The sequence below is a fragment of the Sylvia atricapilla genome, chromosome 7 (assembly GCF_009819655.1).
Source record: "Sylvia atricapilla isolate bSylAtr1 chromosome 7, bSylAtr1.pri, whole genome shotgun sequence".
Taxonomy (NCBI): Eukaryota; Metazoa; Chordata; class Aves; order Passeriformes; family Sylviidae; genus Sylvia; species Sylvia atricapilla.
In genome coordinates this window covers 31949921-31972650 of record NC_089146.1, presented here as the reverse complement: position 1 = coordinate 31972650, position 22730 = coordinate 31949921, and the positions used below count along the sequence as shown (strand labels likewise).

Here is a 22730-nt window from a genome sequence, read left to right as displayed (position 1 = left end):
TGCAAATAAGATGTTGGTCAATATGGAACATGGAGAAGTTAACATCAATGGAACCAAGCAAAATTCCTTCTCAGAAGCCTTTGAGAGCACCACTGTGTTCTGCTAATTCAAGTGAAAACATTCTGGTCTGTGGTGCTAAAAAGAAGAAGAAAACCAGAAATTCAAATCTGATTGATATTATTCATTCATAGGAAGAAGGAAGGAAGGAAGGAAGGAAGGAAGGAAGGAAGGAAGGAAGGAAGGAAGGAAGGAAGGAAGGAAGGAAGGAAGGAAGGAAGGAAGGAAGGAAGGAAGGAAGGAAGGAAGAGGTACAACAAAAGCAGACCCACAGGCAATACAGATAAGGAAGAAGAAGTTCTTTGTGTTGTTGCTATTTGTTGTGGTGCATGAGATTTCCATCTCATCCTGAAATCTCTTTCTCTGGAAGTCAAAATATTACGGAAATTACAGGCAGCTCCAGCTGGGAACAAAGTTCTGCAAGTTAGTATGAATCTTGAAGCAGCTGCAGAAGGAACACAGGATGGTGTCAGTCTAGTTAGACTGAAATCCAACAAAGAGAGGTTTGAGGGGCCAGGAAATAAAATAATGTATTAATATGGCTGTTAGAGTGAGGTTTTTATCTTCATTGGCTTTGCCTACAGGTTTCATACACAAGAAGTCCAACAGGGCTGGAAAACAGGATCCATGCCTTTAAAAACCTATCCCTACATCTTTATCCAATGGAATACACTTGTGTGAATGAGTGTCGTGAGAAATAAGAGGCAATGCTGGAAAGCAGCTTCCAGCAGCTGTGATTTGACAGTCGTTCTGCTTCTTAGTAGCCAGTCTGTATAGACAATGGTGTGATCTGAAAGGCCCTTCATTGTGGATCTGCTTACTGTTTTGAATTTGTATTTGCTAAATGCAGTGTCTGACTCTTCTCATGTGTTTGGAAGCACTGAAGAGAGTCATTTAAAAGAAACCATAATACTCTTTGCAGGCCTCATAGTCTTCACTATAGCCTGAACAGTACAGCAATTACACAATTAGAGACAGCTCCAGTCTCTGCCAGACACCGTTTTATGTAAGAACAGCAATTGAGGGCAACTGAAAAAAAGAGAAAGAAACACATTAAAGTTTAAAACTTGTGCTTTGGTGTTCTTAGTTCCTACTTTTCTCTATATAATTTGGAAACCTACCCCTTTGACCTCTTTTTAAAGAAGTGGAATTAGGAATCTCCAGGCATTTTCCACTTAGTTTGATTTCTGGAAGTTATAAGAATACCAAAATAGCTTGGAGAGACTAAGAGAAAGGAGGTAGTGTTCAAGGAGAGTCACTGGTCAGTTCCTCCTTTATGCAAGGAGCAAGAAAGTTCTTACTGGAATGGATCAGATATGGATTTATCTCCATAGAAGAGGAGGGATCCTGCAATAACTGCATTAGGGAGCATTGTATCTGTTGCAGCAATTTCAAGAGACTCTCCATGGATTGTCCTGGCTGCACTCTGCATGGGATGGTGTTACCAGAGGTTTGTGTCCCTGCAAGGTCCTGCAGAGTGGTCGGCCCCCATCCCTTGTCTCTGACCAGGTTACAAAACTGCTCCTACTCATTCAAGGATTCTCACTTTACAGGCACATTTTAAGTGAAAAAGACACGTCACAATCTATTTTTATGGCAAGCAACAAAAGATGAGCCTTTTCTACTTTTCATTCACCTCTCACATGCATACATCAATCTGCTCTAGCATCTTGCAGGTTCTAGGTAACCAGAGCTTAATAAAGAGCCCTTAAAGAAAAGAAAAAAAAATTTTTTTAAAATGCAGTTACTAGTCTTCAACCCTCCCAACTCAGCCTGAGTGTCAAAATAACACTTCACTCCAAAGAATTCACTTGCGTTAACTTATGCACATGAGAACAAAACCCTTTTGACATTAACATCAAATAGGCACGTTGTTATTTACTATCCATTTCACCAGGAAAAAGCAAGTAATTTTGGCATTGCTTATATTCATATTAATGCTGATCCAAGTGGAAGAGCAAGAGCTCTGGGATCACAAAGCAGGGTAGGAGAGCTAGGGGTGAAGGTGAAATTTAGGTGAGAGGTATGAAGACTTCAAAAACACTTCATACAGTAGGTATGGTATGCTATACACAAAGAAATCATAGGATTAGGTAAAAACACCAATCCTTCACATTTTAACACCCATCTCCATTCCACAAGATTGCCAAAATGCCAATCAGTTTCTAAACCGGTATTTCATGTCACTTAACATTTACTTACATGTTACTTTTTTTTTCCCAATAATTAATGATTCAAAATTCAGATGAAAATATTTTGAAGATTAGCATACAGTTTTAAAGACGCATTTTTAAAAATGAAGACATTTTGGTAATAATCTTGCACTGACCATTTTTCAACAGGTATTACTAAACTGCTACAAAACTTTTTGCAAGGCTGACATCAGCAAGATTCTGACAGTTCATAAAATCATGTCCCTATGTTGGCATAAATATTAATTTCCTGCTGGCCTTTCCATGCTCCCCAAATTCACCAGTTTCTCAAAGGGCAAAGGCAACCTGATCTTCAGACAACTTAAATGGGGATTGTATCCTTATGTATCACCAAAAGACCAGGGCTGCGATGTTTAATTGTCTTTTGATATTTTCCTAGACAAATTTTTCAAGTAAAAACCTGATGCAGCTTCAAAACATATCTGCATGCTTGTAAGCATGCAATTGGGGTGACTATGCTCACACAAAGAACGCTTTGTTTATTTGCACCTCTCCTTCTAGTCATTAGAAACCAGCCCAGAAGAAGCAAGCAGCCTTGGCACACCTTTTACACATCTGTAAAATTTTACATTTTTAAAAAAACATTTCTGTGCTCTGAGATTTTAGTTGTGGTTTTTTTTTTTTTTTTTCCCTTATGTTCTCCTGCAGCCCTAGGAAAGGCAAGTGAGCAATGTGAGCTCTGAAGGCCAGCAAGTCTAACCCCACGCCTCAGACTGAGACTGCTCTGTGTTCGAGGGCAGTTTGAACTCCGAGCGTGGCTGAACATCGGTGCTCCGGGCCTGAGAGCGCCCGTGTGAGGCGAGTCTGCTCCGATCCCGACAAGGGGCAAAGGCAGACGGGGAATGAGCAGATCCCCGGCAAAGCAGGGCTGTGTCTTTACCTGTGCGAGGGGAGGCGAGGCGGACCTCGCTGCGCCGCGGGCAGCGCCGGCAGGGCTGCGGCTCCCCCGGGACAGCTCTTCCCCCGAGGCTGGGCTCCGGGAGGAGGAGGAGGAGGCAGAGCCCGCCGTGGCGAGGGCAGGCTGAGCAGGCTCCCGCTCCGGCGGAGCTCTGCGGGGCGGGGAGGGGACGGGCAGCGCCGGGAGGCGGCACCGCGCTCCCACCTGCCCCTCTCCGCCGCGGGCAGTGATGAGGCGGCCGCGGGCAGCGGCTGGCGCCGAGCAGCCGGAGTTAGTTCGCTGCCCGTGCTCGTCTCCCTGATGCTCTGAGCCGGAGCCTCCTCCTCTCCCCGGGCTCGCACCCGGGCTGGATGCTCCGCTCGCTCCTCGCTTCCCTGCCAAAGCCGCCGGCCGCTTCCCGCCGCCCCGCAAGAGATGGAGACGTCCGCTGCCCCTCTGGACACCACTCCGGACCCCGCCATCGTGCAGCCCCCCGGGGCCAACCCGCCGGCAGCGCCCCGGGAGCAGCAGCAGGAGCAGCTGCGGATCGGGGAGAGCGGGCAGTTCAGCGAGGGGCTGGAGGACAGAGGTGAGCGCCCGTCCGTCCGTCCCCCGCCTTCCTGCACGCTGCCCTCCGCTGTGGCGAGCCCCACCACCTCTCCTGCGTCCCGAGGCGCCTGATTCCCACCCAGATCGCCCCTCCGACCCCCTGTCCGCAGCATCCTCTCTCTCGCTCTCCTGGACCCGTACCCTCCCCGTGCGGCCGCAGCCCTGCCCGCCCCTGCCCTTAGCCCCGGCAGCCGCACACCGGCGTTTGCCCCCCGAGCTCCCGCTGCAGCCCCGCTCGCCCGCCCCTCATCCCGCCGCTGGCAGCCGCTTAGCATCCCCCCGCGCCGCCCTCGGAGCTCTGCCCCGTTTTTAGCTCCCGTGCGAGCGCTCCGCGACAGCTTTGAAGTATTTTTATAAACTCTATTCGTGGCTGTTCCCACCTCGCCCGAGAACTTGCCTGCCTGGCGGCTGCCGGCGGCACATGGCTCCGCAGGGCCGGGGGGCTCCCGCCAGGGCCGGCCCTTCCCTCGGGAGGCCGCCGAGGTGCCCAGGCCGGCGGGGTGGTCTCGGCCGCCCCCGAGCAGGGGCACAGCGGGGCGTTTCTGGGGGTCCGCCCCAGCCGGGCTGGGGGGTGAGGTCGGGGCACTTGTCTCACGCCTTGTCTCGCTTCCCCCACCGAAGTGTGCGCTTCCACACACCTCGGGTTTGGTTATTTACTTAAATACCTGGCAAGGGACGGAAAGCTGCCTGCTTCCAAGCCGCGTTACGCTGTGGTGCGAGCACATCCATCTCGGACCTCTGTTCAGGACTCACTCACCTGCCGCCCACAAAGGCAGCTGCCATTTTAACCCTCCCCGCTGCCCTGTCCTCCACAGCCCTCCAGGCTCCTCTTCCACACAATTTATCTCTATCTTTTCATCATCTTTCCATCTCTTGGCTTCCCTTAGCTTTTGTGTCGCCTTTTCTTCCTTTCCCATTTTGCTTTTAGCATCCAGGAGTCCCTATTGTGTTCTCAGTCTTCGTCCATAACCCCTCTAGATGTAACCCCCTCTATCTCCTGCACTTTGCCCAGCTTCCCCACGCTGTGCCCGCTCACAAATCGGAGACACAAAGTAGAGGAGTGAGGGGGAAGAGCATTCACCACCTTCCTGCCAGGCTCCAGTCCTGCTGGGGCTGGGGACAGCCCTTATTCCAGGGGTGCCCTCGCTGTCCCTGCCAGTGACAGACATTGTGCCTGCCTGAGGGCAGTCAGAGGCTTCAGCTCTCTTTCACGCGAGTGAGGAATTTTGATTATGGTTCCAACAGAGAAGTTTGGTTACAGAAAATTTTAATTCGTGCCCAGTATGACAGAGCTAAAGGTGAAAGCTGTCCCTTTCGGCATTAAGGGTAATTCCATGTAGTGTGTGTTAGGTACCTAACCTGTTTGTTTCTGTGAGGGCGATGAAGGTAAAGCTGCTGATTTGATTTTCTTCCTTGCCTCCATGCTCTTTCTGTGGCCCCCTGCAGTACCTTTCTTTTAGTCTTTCCTGTAGTTACTGATTCCCTCTATACCAGGAAAATTCACAGTCATTGTAGAGGAAAATCTGGTATGCTTTTTTGCAGGCTGTCCCTGTTGAAAATGTGAAGTCTGTCCTTTTAGATTGTACTTTTTCCTACAATCCTTTCCAATGAATCATACCAGATCCAGTTATAGAGCTGATGCTTCCATGTTTGCTAAAAATAAATACTAACCCTAAATTTTGGAACAAGAGATTTGCTCTTTAAGAGCCAGATCCAAAAAACGGTGATCATTTTGTGGATGGGACCCTTAAATTAACATCCTTAGGTGCACAGGTTTTTTATTAGCCTTATCTCTTCCACAATTTCTAACTTGACATTTTAAAATGATCCCTTAGCCAAATAGAAAAGTACTTCTGGTAAGTCAGCATATGGTAAAGAATATCCTAGAATCACTTGACAAATATGCCAAGCTTGTGTTCTGCAACTGTTAGGCAGGTTTTTTTCTCCTTCTGATTTTTTTATGGGAAGAAAATCTGTTAATATGTGAAGATGCTGAACGATAAATTAAAAATCCAGTCAATTTAACCAGTTCATCATCTTTTTTGTACCTTAAGGATATCCATGTGTTAAATAAATTATTGGCAATAAAATTACTCAATATGTTAATTTCAGGGCGGAAAAATATCATTTGTAGGTGCTAGCTTTTTATTTTTGTAGCAGTGCAGGTCGTACTGAAAGATTAACTTTCACCCTTCTTGTGGGTGCTTAAAACTTGCTTTCTTATGGTCAGTGAAAAAATATGGAGGTTTACCTTGTGAATTTTGTTCTTGTGTGTAAATTAATGAGCTGTTGTTGCTTCTAATTAATTTTTTATTCTATGGGCTCGGCGGTCACGTGAATGAGTTTGTATTTTTCTGTGCTGGCCTCAGGACGCTCATAAGAATTATATGATCTTTCTTGGGGGTGAAAATTTTAAATACAGAAAATGAATTTGAATTATTTCCAGAAGGAAGGGATCACATCGCTGACAGCCAGAATATGCCAGCCATTTTGAGAGACACAGAAACACACACACACACACAGAGCAGAAGTGGTTGAGTTTTATAAAGATTGCTGTCTCTGTCATACTGGACACGTGCTTGACATGGGAATAACAATCAGGAGTGCTGCACTAGCTCTGGGGCTTATTATTCATCCCTCAGTTTAATTAGGATATTGTTTGATTTGTAAGTATCAACCATGTATGTTGGACTTCCCAGGCAATAGCGAGCTGTAGCCATGGATTAAAAATGTCTTAAAAGAAAGAAACAGGTGAGAATATCTGTCATTCTGAGCTGTGTTTATTTGAGGTTTGAAATACTGAGAGCCCAAATTGGCTGAGCGAATCTTTGCTTTGCCTTCCAAAAAGATTTGGACCATAATTTAAAATCCTTCGGTTTGGGGAGGGGACAGGAGGGGTGAATACACAAAATGTGAGAAGATGTGTTTTCTCTTTGGTTTTATTAGTAGAAATTCCTCCTATGTTTCAAGATGTGTTGTTGAATTACCTCATTTCAGACAGCAATTAAACTGTACAATCGTTATATATAGTAGCAGAAGATAGGCCAGACATTTGTGGGGAAAGAAAAAAAATTCCTCACACAAATGAAAGCAGGCATGTGAGAAATGTCTTTTACTGAGCAGCACTATCAGGAAAAGACTCAAACCTTTTGGAGTTGTCATCTATCAGTTTTTATGTAGACAGACAAAGAATGCAGGTAATAAGAAATAGAGATAATTTCAATATAGGGCCTGGTCCATGCAAGTTTGTGGATTCTTTTCCGTTCATAAAGGGGTGAGTGTGTAGCACAAAGTGTGACAATATTTTAAATTTTCTAAAAAATACAGTACAAGCACGAAATTCTCAAAGTGGCTTTCTGAACTCCCACAAAGAAACTGCCTGTGCTTTATTGTAACTGAAGTGTAAAAAGCATAAAGAATTTTTCCAAGGGAGCATGCATCCCACCAATTACTCTAGGATTGCAACCAGTAATTTTAACAGACTCCAAGTGGCAGAATAAAATCTGGTGGCTCAAATTTGCCCCTCTGCTGGCACATTGCTGCCCCCGAGGCAGAGATGCCTGATTCAGTTCTGAATTGATTTCAAAACTATTGCAGTTTTCAGCCAGTATATTACAGTCAGTTGAAATTAATATCTGTAAAGGTTAATAAACTTGGTTAAACATGGTGTGGATTCAGGAGAATCGCTGAACCCAGATCAGATGTTCCTGCCTGGAAAGTGGCAGTAGCCATGGGAGGGAAAACTGGGGAAGGTGAGAATAGCAACAGTTTCAACTCTTATGTTTTAGTCTGATGCTGGGTCTGACAGAACCCCTGTTCTCCACCCTTTGTCTAAGACTCTAAACCAGCTACTCAAAATTGTGCTGTTAAAGAAGTGCAGTTCAATGCCTTCGGTGCAGGCAAATCCCTCTGAAAAGTGCTCATCATCTGAGAGGAACCACCCACATCTTCTGGAGTAACTCATTAAGAAATGTAAAGCCATCAGGTTTTCTCTCCAGTTAAGCAGATTTGAGCTGAAGCTTGATGGAAAAAAAAAGGATCTGTATTTCAAATTAGATGAACGTTTTAAACATAAAATAATCAGAATGGGATATAGGGAATGGAAAGATGTAAAATTACGAATGCGTTTTAGAAGTCGCTTAAGACTCAATCCGAGAGAATAAAAACCAAAGGATGTTGTTGATTCATGTTTAACCTGCTTTCTCTGTGATTTAAGATCAGTGGACGAAAGACTTCCACAGATTGAAAGCATCAAAAAAGGGAAGAAGCAGTAGCATTCCCTTGTGTCCAACAGCCTTGTGCACTGACTGCAGCAAGGACAGCGCTGGTTTTTCAGTTAGTTCTAGGTGGGAATGTGTTCTTGCCTCAAATGGAGGACAAGGGGCTTCAAGGGGTTTTTCAGCTGCTGTGGCTGTGATTCTGAGGCATGCCCACTTTGGTGATCAATATGTGCAGTGTGTCCCTGTGCGTTGGGAGGTAATTCCACAGGGACTGGTGAGCAGGAGTCTTTCTCCAATGTTAATTAGCCCCAGGATCCTCAAGTTCTGAAACAAGTTTTCATCAGAGGGAGTATAGGACTGAGACATTTCTTGTGTAGAGGTACAGGTGGAAATCATAATGATCTGTGAATTTCCATAATGAATTTCCATGCAGTGCTCTTTTTAGGGGATTGATGTGTGGGTCTTTCTGTGTGGAGTCAAAACAACTTGAGTGTGCTCTTCTTGCTTACTCACATGTTTGGTCTGGTGGCCTCATTCACTTAACCTTAATAATGTGAGCAGGATTTGATTCTGTACTGCTTTTGTGTGTAATAAAGAATGTAAATGAATGTTCTAGGGCTGAACTAGCTCAGCTGTGTGTTTAAAAGGAGCAATGCATTGTTCATACATTCTTTGCTTATTGCTTATCAGGTTTACTAGAAAGCAGTACAAGGCTAAAACCTCATGAAGCTCAAAGCTACAGAAAGAAGGCATTGTGGGTTTCCTGGGTCTCCATTATTGTCACACTGGCTCTTGCAGTGGCTGCTTTCAGTGAGTATTGGGAATATTTTAAATCTTCACACCTCTTCCTTTTTGTTTTTCTTTCTCTCAGAATATTTTTCTTTGTGGAAGCTTTCTCATGGTTTTTTTTTTCCTTTGCAGCTGTAAAGAGGTTTCTCTTTAGACTGCCTGTGTCTGCATGGTGCTTATAAATTAGTAAAACTGTTGGTTTTTTTCCTGCAGAGTATGGGGTTGTTGAAGGTCGGAGAAAGAAACATGAGATGTTGATTCCTGCTAGCATTTTTACATGTGGAACAGTTCATTTCGGAGAATAGTGTAAAAATCATTATGCAGGGGGTTACCTTTTACCAAAGAGGTCAAATATGACAATTAATCTGCTTGGGATTTGTAGTGGGAATGCTATAATAAAGAACAGTGAATTGTAAGGGAGAAATACGTGATCTGTCTGTATTACACTGACAGATAACCTAAAACAATGCTAATCTGAAAGAGAAATTCCATTTTCTCTTTAGACCAGTGTTTTTCTATAAGTTTAATGAAATTTTTCTAGTTTACCTTTAAACAAAGAATTTGAGTGGGAAAAAAATTCAAACTAAACCCAAAACACTTTTATGTAGGAAAAAAAATGAAATCTCTTTTATTTCAAAACAGGAAAAAATGCAACATTGTGTAAATACAAATTTTAGTTCAGTGCGAATTTGCAACACACCAGCTTTCTATCTTGGGCAATTAAGTAGCACATTAAAGACAAAAAGAAACATGGAATGTGGAACAAAATCTTTGCAGTGGCACGTTCTCTGTTTTAGAAAAGGAAAAAAGTCAGAAGTGATTGAATTTATGCTTTAATATAAACAAAAGGAAGGCTCTGTCTAGGAGACATCAAAGAAGTCTCAAAACATCATTCTTAAGCTTGATAAAGACTGACTTGTATTATTTTTCCCTTTTTTTTTGGAACCACAGCAGCGTGTCTTTTGTTATTCTAATCTGCATTGTATGACCTGCTGCTGGAAGTTGGTGTCAGCTCCCAGGAGAGGTGATTAAAATCTGACCAAATGGTCTCTAAACCCCAACATATATTACTCAGAGCAATTTATATGGAAACACAGGTACAATAACTTGGTTCAGAAATAAGAAAAGAGGGGAGGAACACTTAAAAGCAGAATCTGACTCTGTAAAGAATTTGAATGTTAAAAAGAGAGTGAAACAAGTTTCCATTTTGTTCTGCTTCATGGAAATACAGTGGTCTGTCTTTGCTACTGGAGCAATACAAAGGTAAATACGATGTTACAGAATAACCTTGTTACCTATTAACACTCTACTTTTAAGGAATATTGTGATAGGGCCTAATTTTATTTTTCATTTGTCAGGGTTGCAACATTAAGTGTAATGTGGATAACTAAAACTGTGTCTTTTAAAAGGATCCTTAAATTTTTTTTTTAAAGATTATTTGGGCTGAATTCTTTTTTTTATTATTATTATTTCCTAGTTTTTGGCCACTACTCTGGTAGTGCTTAGAGAAACAAACAACAGCAATGAGTGTAGTCCCTGTCTGGGTGTACTGTGGCTGCATATTCAGCTGGAGGCACTGAACTACTGAAGTCAGTAGCAGACTAATTACATGTTTTTGGCGTGTATCTTTCCCCATGGTTTGCTGAGACTAAATTCATGAAGAATAAAAGAGGAATCACGGCACAGATACATATTAAATCTGAACGGAATCTCTTAATAGGTAGTTGGCAGTTCACTTACATGCCACAAAAGCATTGCCAGGGCTTTTCAAGTGTTCACTATTAAAAATTTTCAATCTTTGAGGAAAACACAGTGACTTCTGGGATAATTTTGTTGTCCCCCATGCAATTTCAGAAGTTCTGCTCATTTTATTGTTTGACACTGGCTGCTCTCTTCCTCGCTGCTGTCCTTTTAGCAGGTTCCTCTAGCCAATCCATGGGGTGGGAGAGATGCCAGGTGACCAGAGCTTGCTGCCTGTTTGATATAAATGTCTGCTTGTCACTTTGGGGTATCTGACACTGACAATTCTGTGCGAACAACTGCTATTTAAAGCATCCTCTTTCCATTGTACCTCCTGTCTGTAATGGTGAAGTGTTAGGAATACAGCCCTGATGTTCCATTTCAGTGAAAAACGGGGACCTGTTGTGATAATTGTCAGGTTACACTAACTATTCTCACTGCTCTTCCTGACTCCCCTGTAAATTCCTCATTTGAATTTCTGTTTTATCCCCTTATAGGCTTCAAAATGCTTTCTTGCAAGTGTATCCCACATGATGTAGTCAAGATACTAGGCCAGGGAACAGAGTTTCCCTAAAGTTTTTTGATAACTGTAGGGAAAATGCTAAGGGGAATGATGCCTGAGTGGAGAGTAGGGAAGAGGTTCAGGAGCCTCCTTTTCCAACGAAGTGTTTAAGTATACTTCCTTTCCTTTTTTATGATCCACTCCCCATCCTTCCTTTCAAAGCTGGTCTAGTTCCCTCCAGCAATGTATTTTTCCAGCATTAGGGTAAGTTGGAATGTTTTGTCTTGACTGGTATGAGGTTTTTTCCTTTGGTGGGATTATGATGCTGCCCTGGTTGAACTCAGATCGCTCACTTGGCAATTTTGAAGGAGACTGAAAAATCTCATGTTGATCTGAATACATGAAATAGTTTCCTTGTTAGGTGATGTTTATGGCAAATGAGGTTTGAGATCATAGAATCATAGAATTTTCAGGTTGGGAAAGACCTCTAAGATCGAGTCCAGTTGTTAACCCAGCACTGCCAGGCTCATGACTAAACAGTGTCCCTAAGAGCCACATTCACAGGTTTTTTGAACACTCCCAGAGCTGATTCCACCACTTCCCTGTGCAGCCTTTTCCAGTGCCTGACCACCCTTTCAGGGAAAGCTGAACTAGGCTAGACTGGCTGTGGAGCAGAATGACTGCTTAAGGGGAAATGAAGTTGTCAGCTTTCATTCACTAATATTGACAAGTAGGACTCAGACCATGAAATCAGCTTTTCCACTTAGCTGAAAGAACAGATCTCTCACTGTCGAGAACTTAATAAACTTAATTTTAGTGCAGAAATGCTTTAAAAGACCATTTGGAAGTTCCAGCTGCTGTCTCTGGTGCAGCTCCTGCACTCTGTGGTAACCACTGGGGTCTCATGGCTCTGAGAGCTGTTGCAGATGTTGCTCTCCAGCAGGAAATTGCACAAGGCTTCAGTAAAATCTCACTAGATTCAAATGTGTGAGATCCTTGAGGTCAGTGGAAACCTGTGTGTCATCTTCAGTGGCTGAAAATTTGGTGCTCTCAAAATATTCTGGCACTGTTGTTTTGTGCAATACTTTCATGATCAAATGCTGATCAATGCCTGGTGAATAAATTCATTTTGCTCTCCATTTCAGTGCCGCCTGAAATATGCATGCTTGTAGAATTCTCATCAAGAGTGGATTTACTTTGTTATAAATATATGGCAATAAACAGAGTCTGAGCATGATAAAAGTTATTAAAATGAACATTAAATTATTCCTTAGCACCCCGAGTAAGTGCCAGAATAATAATTCTAATAAAATTATTTCTGGATTACAGTAATATAAGAAATGAATGATAACAGAGAAGAAAGAATGATAACAGAATAAAACCTTTTTTTTTTTTTTTTTTTCTTTTTGGTAGGGTGTATCTGTGTACTATAGGCTGCAGTAATTTCGCAGTAACAGCTATTATTTTTTTCTGTGGCTGCAGTGTTGTGTTCATACTGAGCCTAGTATAGGAATCATAACAGAGAACAGCTGGAATAGAACTCTGGTGTTTTGAAACCCATTGTTCTTAGTTTCTTGACATTTATGTTACTAAAGCATAATTTTGAAAAATATACAAATACAGCTTCTGCTGTTGCGGTTCGGTTTCTGCTCAGGCAGCTATTCTCTGCTAATATTGTCAAAGGAGAAAACAAGCTCGTTCTGTCTGGTGTTTTTTGTCCAGTGAAGACTTGTGATTCACAGAAAGCAGCACGTTCATTCATCTTCCTGATCTGATTAGCCAAAATTGTTTCACAGTGAATGGGGGAGTCCTATCAATACATCAAAACAATGTATAGACCAAATTCTGCACTGAAGGCTTTCTTTGTACTCGGAGCCTGAGGGAATATTTCGAATGTGTGGGTTTGTAAATGTGAGCTTTGTGAAGGGCTGCAGCCAGCCTGTCCCAGCGTGGCCAGGGCAGGTCTGCACCAGCCCTGGGCAGGTCACATCTGTCCCCAGGCTTCTCTGGAGATCCCCCTTGCAGCTCACCACAGGCACAGGTAATGTTCAGCTGTACAGAAGTAACTCAGCACAGCAAAAAGCCACATCCTGGTCAGTGCTCAGTCTGGTGTAGTAAGAGGTGCTGGTATTTGGAGGAGGTGAATCCCATTTATCTGGATCAAAACTCAGGTGGAAACTCAGCAGGTAGAATTCTGTGAGTGAGAATATTTTACAAGATTAGCTATTGGCCCACAGATAAGATACTAAATGTAAATGCAGGCACTGACATTCATAAAAAATTATTTGTGTTTTGGAATGAATTGCTGGAAAATGATTTATCATAGTGAGCTTCCACATACTGAGAGGCATTTTGTTTGAAATGTGTGGTGTAAATGCTTACAAATTTCAGATTAATGCCTTATGCTAATTCAGATTCTAACAGTTATAAATGCCAACAAACTTAGAAATTGTGTATCCAGGCCCACTTTTTTCATTGGAATGACTACAATGAGTCATAAAGTCTCATATGGGTTGGCTATAGGACATAACTACTGGTTTTCTTCTTCTCTGGTGCATGCAAAATGAAGTTACACGGGAGAAACATTGAAGTTGTTGTCCTTGGGATGCTCACATGTGGATGTACTGATGTAATCTCAGACAACTGAGATAGGGAGTGACTGTATTAATGTATTGATGAATATATAATTTTCTCTGTGGCCCATTCCCATTCATGCTTGAAAAAATAAATGCATGCAGGTTTTCCCTGATGTTTGTACAATACTTAGTGTACCCTGGGCACAGCTGTGAATCATAATAACACTGCTAAAAAAAAAAAAATATGTAGGGGAAGGTTCAGGGTTCTGAGGCTCTTTACTTTGGATATTTAATTCTTTAAAGGTCACTAATTTTAGAAAAATGATGGGCATTCAGGCTGGGGTTAGAGTGTCTCATCTGGGAACCTAAACAGAACTCTCCAGGATCACAGAAAATGTGAAAAGTCTTGGTCTATGTGTTTTCTCTTCCAGGAATTATACAGAATTGCATCTCTCACTCCTAAAGACCCAAGAAGGGGTTTTTTAGTTGTTTTTTTTTTTTTTTTTCCTTGAGTAGAGCTCATTATGTTTATTCAGAAAGTTACATTTCAAGACACAATTCTATGCAAACACTTAGAGCCAAGTAAAAACTAAGTAGAGGATAAAGCTCCTCCATGATAGCATGCAGATCCCTCATTTTGCATGTGTCTCAGGGTGTTTAATTACATCAGTTACAAAAAGACAGATGCTCCAGGGCTGTGGCCTCACGGAAGCGTTAATGAAATATGGAACTCAAATTCCCAAGGTGGAGGTCTGGTACTGGTGACTCTGGTGTTTCCCTGGCATCCTCATTACAGCTGCACCACCACAGGTGAAAATAGAGTTTGGTCCTAGCCCTGTTACACGTAAAATCTACAGGACAAAAAAAACCCATTGCCTGTGCAGCACTGGCAGAAGACAGCCTTTTGTATAGGTCAGTCTGTACTAATAACAACAAAATGCAATTTTCATTCACTGAAAATGAAATGAGAGGCCAGTAAGGGCCTTTTTCTTTCTTTTTTCCAGGCATACAAAGCTCTAAGTGACTTTCTTGGGAGGAGAAAATAACATATGGATGTCAGGTTCGAGACTGATAGCTGTTGAGCAGAAGTGTGGGTCTAAAATCTGCAGTGCTTCACACTTCATGAAATCTTTTCCTTAGCTGGCAGGGAAAATGATGGTAGAAATCTGTGAAATCTAGAACAGGCTAGATAATGATATAATGTATTTGAGCAGCAAACAATTAAAAAATTGTTGCTGTGGTGGAAGATTGTTAAAACAGCTGAATTTGTGTTTAAATGGTAACCTTTAAAACACACTAGTCTGTTGTATTTTTGCATTAGAAAATTGCAATTTAATAATTGCTTATGTCAAGTAGTTACTATTTTCTCATGAGAGAAGATCATCCCAAAGAATTTTGAAAATAAAATAGGGTGATGCTGACAATGAGGGAAAATCAGCACTGTAACACCCCTTCATGAAGAGTGAGAAACATGAGAATACATTGTCTAGGCTGCTTGGTGTAATAACCACAATCACAGTTCTTTCCTCTGTTGTTTTATTTTTCCTTTCCAAGGTTTTGTTGGGTTTTGTTTTGTAAAGAAAAGATTGAAATGAGTCTGTGCAATATTTAGACCAGTAAGAACGGTGATGTCTTTCAAATTAATTGACATCTATCTTATGTAACATGGACAATGTATGTTATATTTAAATTATAGCAGGAGGTTTTAGACACTTGAAATTTGGTCTTCCATCAGATCCCTGCTTGGATTCTGCCAAAGGCAACTCCATGTTTGGTGGTTCAGAGGTCCCAACAATGAGAATACAGCTGTGTAGCAAGGTGCAATAAGTATAATTATTGTTAATTAATTGCATGGATGTCATGGATCCTGCTCCTATCCCTGATAGAATTCTGCTGTGCCATTACAGACAGGTGTAGGTAGAGGGTTAGTTTTTCTCATGGGAAAAGAATTTAGCACTGAATGGGGAGGGTTTCAGGCAGGCCACTTGGTGCAAACTGGGTGGTGTGGGAGCAATGTGCCCTTGTAGTGAGTGAAAAATGCGTTTCTTGAGTAAAAGGCAGATGGAAGTAGTTAGGGGAAAAAACCCCAAGTAATATTAAGTTTATTGTATGTGATTGGTGTTAACTGTTATCCATAAAAACCTCCTTGAATTTTATAGATAAAACTGAAAATGAATGATCCTCCAGCACAAGTCTCAGTTGTTGCTCTTGCTGTATTTGCTGCATCACATAAGTAGGTGATGCCCTTTGAAGGACCATCCCTGCAGTCTGAAAAGTCAAATGCATTTTCATTCAGTCACTGTAGTATCTGTTCCACAAAGTGGTGCTTCAGCTGTTGCAGGCCTGTGCAAAGGCATGAATGTATTAACAGATTTCTTTATGGATGCCTGATAAAACAATAGAATTTGGTTTTAATTTCATATTTTCTCTGCTCTCCCAATTTAAAAATGCACCTCTTTGCTTATTGGCAAAGGTGGACTTGTAATTCTTTGTACCTGGATCTGAAAATCAGTATTAATGTCAGGAAAGGTATGTTTAGTATTCATTGTGCAGTTTCACTTTGTTGTTTGGATTTTGTGAGTTTTTTAAAGCACCACTGGAGTCAAACGTCACAGGCATCAGTGAAAGTAATGAAAATCGGTGCACAGCATTCTTCTTAGGTTTTCTTCTGCCAGAAATTTTAAAATATTCATGTTTTTTAACTTAATATGCAAGAAAATGTAAGCAACTAAATGTAAACTTGTACCTCAGTTAGTTTTTTAAATAACATTTGTAACTTTTGCTTTACTGGGGAGGTTGATAGTGCTTGGTGTTTCCTTTTTTGGCACTTATTTCCTGTGATTTTGCAGTAACAGTGTTTGAGTTCCTTTCATTGAAAGTAGAAATTTATTAGATTTTAATACTTTCTCAGTACAGAATATTATTTTTAAATGACTCATTTTATTAAAACTGCACTGTGGGAGGACTTAGTAAAATAATTTCATAAATAACACGTGTTCTTGACCCTGAATTCAAGCTCCCAGTGGGTCCATACCTTGAAGCTGGATGTGAAGCCATGGTGCTGCTCCATGAAACAATGGGAGGATCTGGGAGCTGGATACACAGAGTGGTAGCAGAGAAAATAACAGAGAATGATAAACAAAACAAAAAACAGGTTCTGTGAATGGGTGGCACCGCCCCTGCTGGGGTCAATAACCCACTCTGAGCTGAAGGACACTTTGGGTTCTGAAAATACCACCCTCAAGAGCATAAACCTCGTGTCCTGGGTGCTCCTGTTGGTCTCGTGCCATGACGTTTTGTGAGAGGAGGCATATGAATACTGTGTGAAAAATCCATTCTGATAAACCTAAAGATTGGAGAACTTTGAAACATTGTACTAAATGAGTGGTACAAACTGGTGGAATCCGTTTGGTTCGAATGAACATTATCGCAGTCTTTGGTAAGGACTGAAACAAAAAGTCTGGAGATTGGGAAAGACAAGATAACTTTTAATGGGCACTAACCTTCATTTGCAAAGCAGTCTTCTTCAGGAAAACCATCAAGAGCTCTTGTGTATCTCTTCTGACTTTCATGTATGATTTCCATTACTGTTCTTTTTTTTTCCTGTGGATATTGCAGAAAAAGGGACAGAGAAGCTTATCTTCAGAGTTCAAAGAAGCAGATTAGTCAGTGCTTATTCAAAGAAGAATGACCAGGAATAACCAGCTGGTATTTTGCTAGACAGAAGAACTGCAGAGGAAGTGGGATAGTCTGACAGATGCCATAAAAATAGGTAGACAAGAGGCATCTGCCTTCCAGGAACTGTTGCAGGATAAGTGGCTTTTGGCACTTGCACCACAAGCTCTCCTTTCTGGAGACATCTCTGAGCCATTTTAGTGCCAGGTGTGATGCTGAGAATGAGTAACATCTACTGCAGAACAGGATCTTTGGCTGAATCCTAAATGGAGTTTTCTCAGCAGATATGAGGATTGTTTATCTTCTGCTATTAAAGATTTTGCTTCAAGGAACTGTTAAGTAGAATGTATCTTTTCAATACATCAAAGTGAAGAAAAATACATGTTTCAGTGCATCGTCCACAGTTCACATTCTTTAGTGAAACATTTTAATGGCCAAAGACTGACAGCATTTCCCCAGGCTCTGAGAAGAAAAAGTTTGGAAGAAAGATTTATTATTGTTCAGTGGGAGCTTTAATAGGATGGAAATGCAGCCTGCAGTGTCAGCAAGGATGCATAGTTGGGGAAAAAAAAAGTAACACCATGCATTCCCATTCTGGTAGGGAACAATAGACAGGTTAAGGTCTACTTGAAATGTTGATGTTAAATCCCATTCAGTGTGAATTCAGTGTTGCTGACAGGTTCATGGAAAGCACAGGGCACAGCCAAGCACCCAGCAGCAGACCTGGCCAACACCATGGAGGCCAGAGACAAAACCGCTGCTGACTGCAGTGGTGGCAGATCACTTCCTAAAAGCATGGCTCAGGGGCTGTGGGAAAACTGCTCGACAGCTCCAGACAGCCTGTACAGCACTGGTTTATGGGGATCAATTTGCATGTGTGCTGGAGCGTGCTGCCAGGAGTGAGGAAGACAGATGTGAGGCGTCAGTCTCAGCTTGTTGTGTAAAACAGGGCTGTGTGTATGCCCAGAGGATTATTGTGTACCTCCCAAACTGATAGACATCACCATTCCCTGACTTGCTGCTGAGGATAACGTATATCAGCCTATAATGCCTAACTATGTGGAACTAATAGCACCCAAAAGAGCCAATTCATCTGCTCATTTTTGTGGCACATTAAAAACTAATAGTAAAATGTGTCTCCTTTTCATTTGGCATGACTTGGTATTTCTGTGTGTAATTGCCTGCAACAAGAAAAGGAGAGATTGTTTGACAATCCTCTCTTGCCATGAAAAAATTAGTCAGCAAATCAAATTATTAAGATTTTTAGTTAAAGTGGTAGAAATCATAGTTATGTGCCCTTTACCATATGAGTTGTGACTGTGGGAAACCCGTAGCTGCTGCCTGTGAATGTGTCAAAAAACCAAACCCACAACTGTCTGACGCTGAGAAGTGGGCAGGAAAAGGATTCAATATTTGTGTTTTGGGTCCTGCCACTTGAGCAAACCCTACTCAAAGGGAAATTTCCTGTTACTCTCCCACTAAGAGATACTCAGTGGGTTATTGTGTGTACATTTGCCTGCTGAGAAACATCTGGTGGATGAAAACAAGGCTGTGATTTAAGGGATAATGTAGCAAGTGATGTTTAATGGCTTATGGAATCTTTAGCCTTGAAATCACCTGAATACACTTAAGGTAATTTATAGGGACAGATCTTCAGCCGGAGGCTATAGATTTGTTGACTTTCATGGGTTTATTTCAATTTGAAACAAATAAGCATCAGTCCCTGAAGCGAATGGCAAATGGCAGAATGAACTTGTACTAGATGAGGTGTTCCCAGACTCTGCTTAGCATTTCCTTGGTGTTTTGGTAGTAAGTTGTTTCTCACTTTTGTGAAGAAATATTTGCTTAAGGCAGTCAGTCTTGACTCTTAGAGGGATTTTTAAACACTGGGGTGAAATGTGAATTAACAGCAGCTCAGATCCTGCTAGTTTCAGAGGCTGGGCCAAGCCTCTGAAAAAGGCTTCCCCCTAGAGGCTGGGCCAAGAATTTGCTCCAGGGACTGTTCTAATCCTGGGCATGGCCCAAGCTTCCTTTGTGGCCTTGGGGAAATGATTTTACTGCCATGGGCTTGCTCTCCATCTGCACACATCAGGCTTTGATAAATGAAAAGGTAACTGAGGCTTCTGCCAAAAACTGGAGTGTTTTGCTGTATAGTAGCTGACACCTTTATATGCAGCCTAAGTCTTTCAGAGTGACAGCGTGCTCTGAATTTTGTATGTGCAGGTGGAGAAAGGCATTGCTGGCTGCTCCAGCTCAGTATTAGACCTACTGATCTGTGGGATAATGTCCACAGTTGTGTTTTAACTTCTGAAAGCTATTTCAAAGTCAGAATTTCTAATTCTGTAATGTACTGAATCAATTTATATGTGTCTGACTTCTTGTTGCCTGTGCAGGGGTAACTTTAAGGTCGAGTGATGTGGTTTGGGCTGGTGGGTTTTGAGGAATGTGGTGCTACCCCTAATGTATTTTGGTGGTGCAGTTAACCCAGTTATTGATGAGCTGGAACAGTTTGGAGTAAGAGGAGAGGGTTGGGCAGTTACACAGAGTGGTGGCTGTTGATGGGAGAGCTTCACTTTGTGCAGGGCCTCTCAAGGTCCTTGGAAGACTTAGGGGCTTGAATCTTCTTTTTTCTGCTTTCTCTTTTTTCCTTGTAGGTAGTAGAGAAAGATAAATGTTATTAACACTGCTTTTTGCAGTGCTGCCAGCTTATGTTTGCTCTCTTTCTTTGAGTAACCATTTTCATTGGTCAGGTAGAGGTTGGAAAGGATTTTTACAACTTGAAACTGCTATCAAATGAGTACCACTGAGAAATAAAAATGACGGGAGAATGGTAGGAAATAACCTGTCTTGAGTTCTAAGTGCACAAAGTTCTTGAGATCAAGGAGGAAGTTTTTACAGAGGATGGCAGTTTAAAAATTTTGAAAGTATTGTTGAGATGGCTTTAACTGCTGGCAGTTGTCTGGAATACATTAGTGAGGCCTTGAGACTCAAGGAAGAACCTATTTTGCCATGTATCTGTTTGACCCGATGTTCAGTGTGACTTTTCATGTCTGATGTTATTTTTTGCAGGGCTATGCTCCGTTTGTTGCACAGACTTTTTCTCTTTTTGGGAAAAACTGAGCCAGAGTTTTTTGTAACAAAGCTCAGCAGTCCAGAGTTCAAAGTGAGGTTTGAAAACCGTATAAAAAGTGCAGTTGGATTCCCTGAGGTTACTAAATGCTTTCCTCTTTTTTCTTTGCTTTGAGATAGATATATAGATTTTTTTTTTTTTTTTTAATTTTGCCAAGAGTTTAACAGACATTTGAGGTTTGGCTCAGGTGTGGCAGTCTAAAACTAGGTAAGTTACTTTATCCACAGGATATATAGACAGATTGGTCACTGCATTTACTACTTTGTAAATTTTACTACTTTGTAAGAATCTGCTGGTAATTTGTATCTGAGCTGTGAATATTTTTCAGGGCATGGCACAGGGAGGTGAGATGGGTGTCTGATGGATCAGGTTAGGTACAGCCTGTATGTCCCTGGAGATTGCTGTGGTGTTGGAGGATGTCTCCCTACCCTTTGTAGCTGAAAGAATAAGAAAAAATCCATTTATGCAGGCTAAGGAAGTGAACACTGTCAAGCAGAACGTTGTCCCTGATGGTTTTCTTGGGTGGCTGGAAGTTTGTATTCCCCTGTTATAGAATGGAGCAGTCAGTCTTTCTGTGTCGTCTTATAACCATAATAAACAGCTTTCTGCATATGAAGTTTCCCTTTATATCTTCCCCTGGTGTGTTTAGAGTTCACTGTGAAATAAATGCTGTTCTGCAGTGACCGTGAGGCACGCTGGAGTTTAGTGAGCTGGTGATTTGTTACCCTGCCTGGGTGCTGTGCACATTTTCTGCATAGGCTTCCTGCTGCAATGCAGGTTTCAGCTGAGCAGTAAAAAACCTCGCTAAATTTTGCTTTTGCAAGAAAACAGAGTCAAAATAATAAGCCAACTTCTGTAGTAGAGGAGAAAAGGTTTGCTAAATATCGTATGACTTAGACAACATAAAGAAGAACCCCAAATGCTGGGTTAAGTTTGTTTAAAAATTAGGGTAGATGGTGCTTATTAGTGATGAAATCAATTTTTTCATGACCAAATGCACATCCCTTGTTTAAACGGCACATTCCTGTGATGCTGTGCTCTTTTCTGAGCCTGTTATACTTATTATTCCAGTGCCTGGCGTGGAGAGGAACTTCAGGTAGATAATTTGAGGAAGACCTACTAAGGGATTGTTGTCTTGCCTTCTCCTAGCAGCTGCTGCAGCCTTGTATGGTGTTTGAGGGTGTGGATGGGAGGTAGGGAAGACATGCAGAGAAGTTCTGAGGGACAGGAGATGATGGGCTAACAGTGCATCTCTTGGTGTATCCTGGGTTAATCCTGGGAAGATTTCAGTGTCCTGTGTGTCACAAAGTCCCGTTGTCAAGTCTTTGGAACAGATTTTATGTGAAGAGCTGCTTCCAGTCCCAGTGTCTTTGTATCCTCATGGGAACTGGCCAAGCTTGGTGTTCCTAAGATAAGCAAAAGCCAAAAGGTGTTTTAATCATCATGTGGGCAGATGACTTGGGGGCTTTTAGAGGTGGGTGTTGTTTTGAGGCTTCTTTTGCCTTTGTGCATTCTTGGTTTTACTGTTGTGTGGAGCTGAGCACAGTCAGCCTTCCCTTCAGTGGCAGACTTAAAAATGTCATTGGGCCTGAGGACTCGGTGGCTTTCATATAACTGGAGAAAGCAGACCTGCTCCCAGCTGGAAAGAGGGGATGGAACCCAGTGAGGTCAGCGCTAAACACAAGTGGAAACAGACTCCTGAGGGGATCATCCAGGGTAAAGCCCATCAAACCTGGCAGCAAACTGCCTCACAAACAGGGAGGTGATGTTCTGCCGTCCTGCCCTACATAGGAGAGGACATGTGGGAAAACAGATTGCACAACTGGGTTGCAAAGAAGCTGCAGGACTAACAAATTGGTTTGGAAATCTCATACAAATGCATAATTGTAAGCGTGCAGATTCTGTGGTTTAAAGCAAGGGCACAAACTATGGGTCTTGCTAAGAAATATGTAATAGGAAATTACTTTGAGAGGTTGTTGTGCTTCTAAAAGCATCTTCTTAGTTCCAGACGGAGGAAAAGCTCTCAGGGGAGCTGGGCTTGCTGAGGGACAAGGTTACAAAACCAGGCTTGCACTCTGGTGCATACAGTCAGTTCCTTTGCTGCTTGGCACAGGAGCACGGGTGCTTATGGCAGGTAATGGTACAACACTGCTTTTATTCAGAGGGAGTGTCCTACACTGACAGCGTTCGAAACACTCAGAAATATCGGGAGAAAATACACCTTTGAAGGGAAAGAATTGAGTTTTCTGGAGCTTCTGGTATTCAGCTATGTTTGTTTGTCTTAATTTCTCATACAAATATAAGGTTATTGAAGAACAGTAGAGGTCACATGAGGAGCTGAC

The 22730-nt window shown here is 42.1% G+C and overlaps 1 protein-coding gene across 1 annotated transcript in view; it reads left to right on the top strand.

Moving 5' to 3' along the window:
* The first annotated feature begins 3398 nt into the window (after window positions 1-3398).
* Window positions 3399-22730, top strand: part of TMEM163 (transmembrane protein 163) — an 87944-nt gene continuing 68612 nt past the window's right edge. Inside the window, exons 1-2 of the mRNA XM_066323337.1 lie at window positions 3399-3736; window positions 8667-8786. Of these exons, the coding sequence (XP_066179434.1) occupies window positions 3583-3736; window positions 8667-8786 (274 nt within the window). The 5' untranslated portion in view covers window positions 3399-3582. The remainder of the gene's footprint in view (window positions 3737-8666; window positions 8787-22730) is intronic.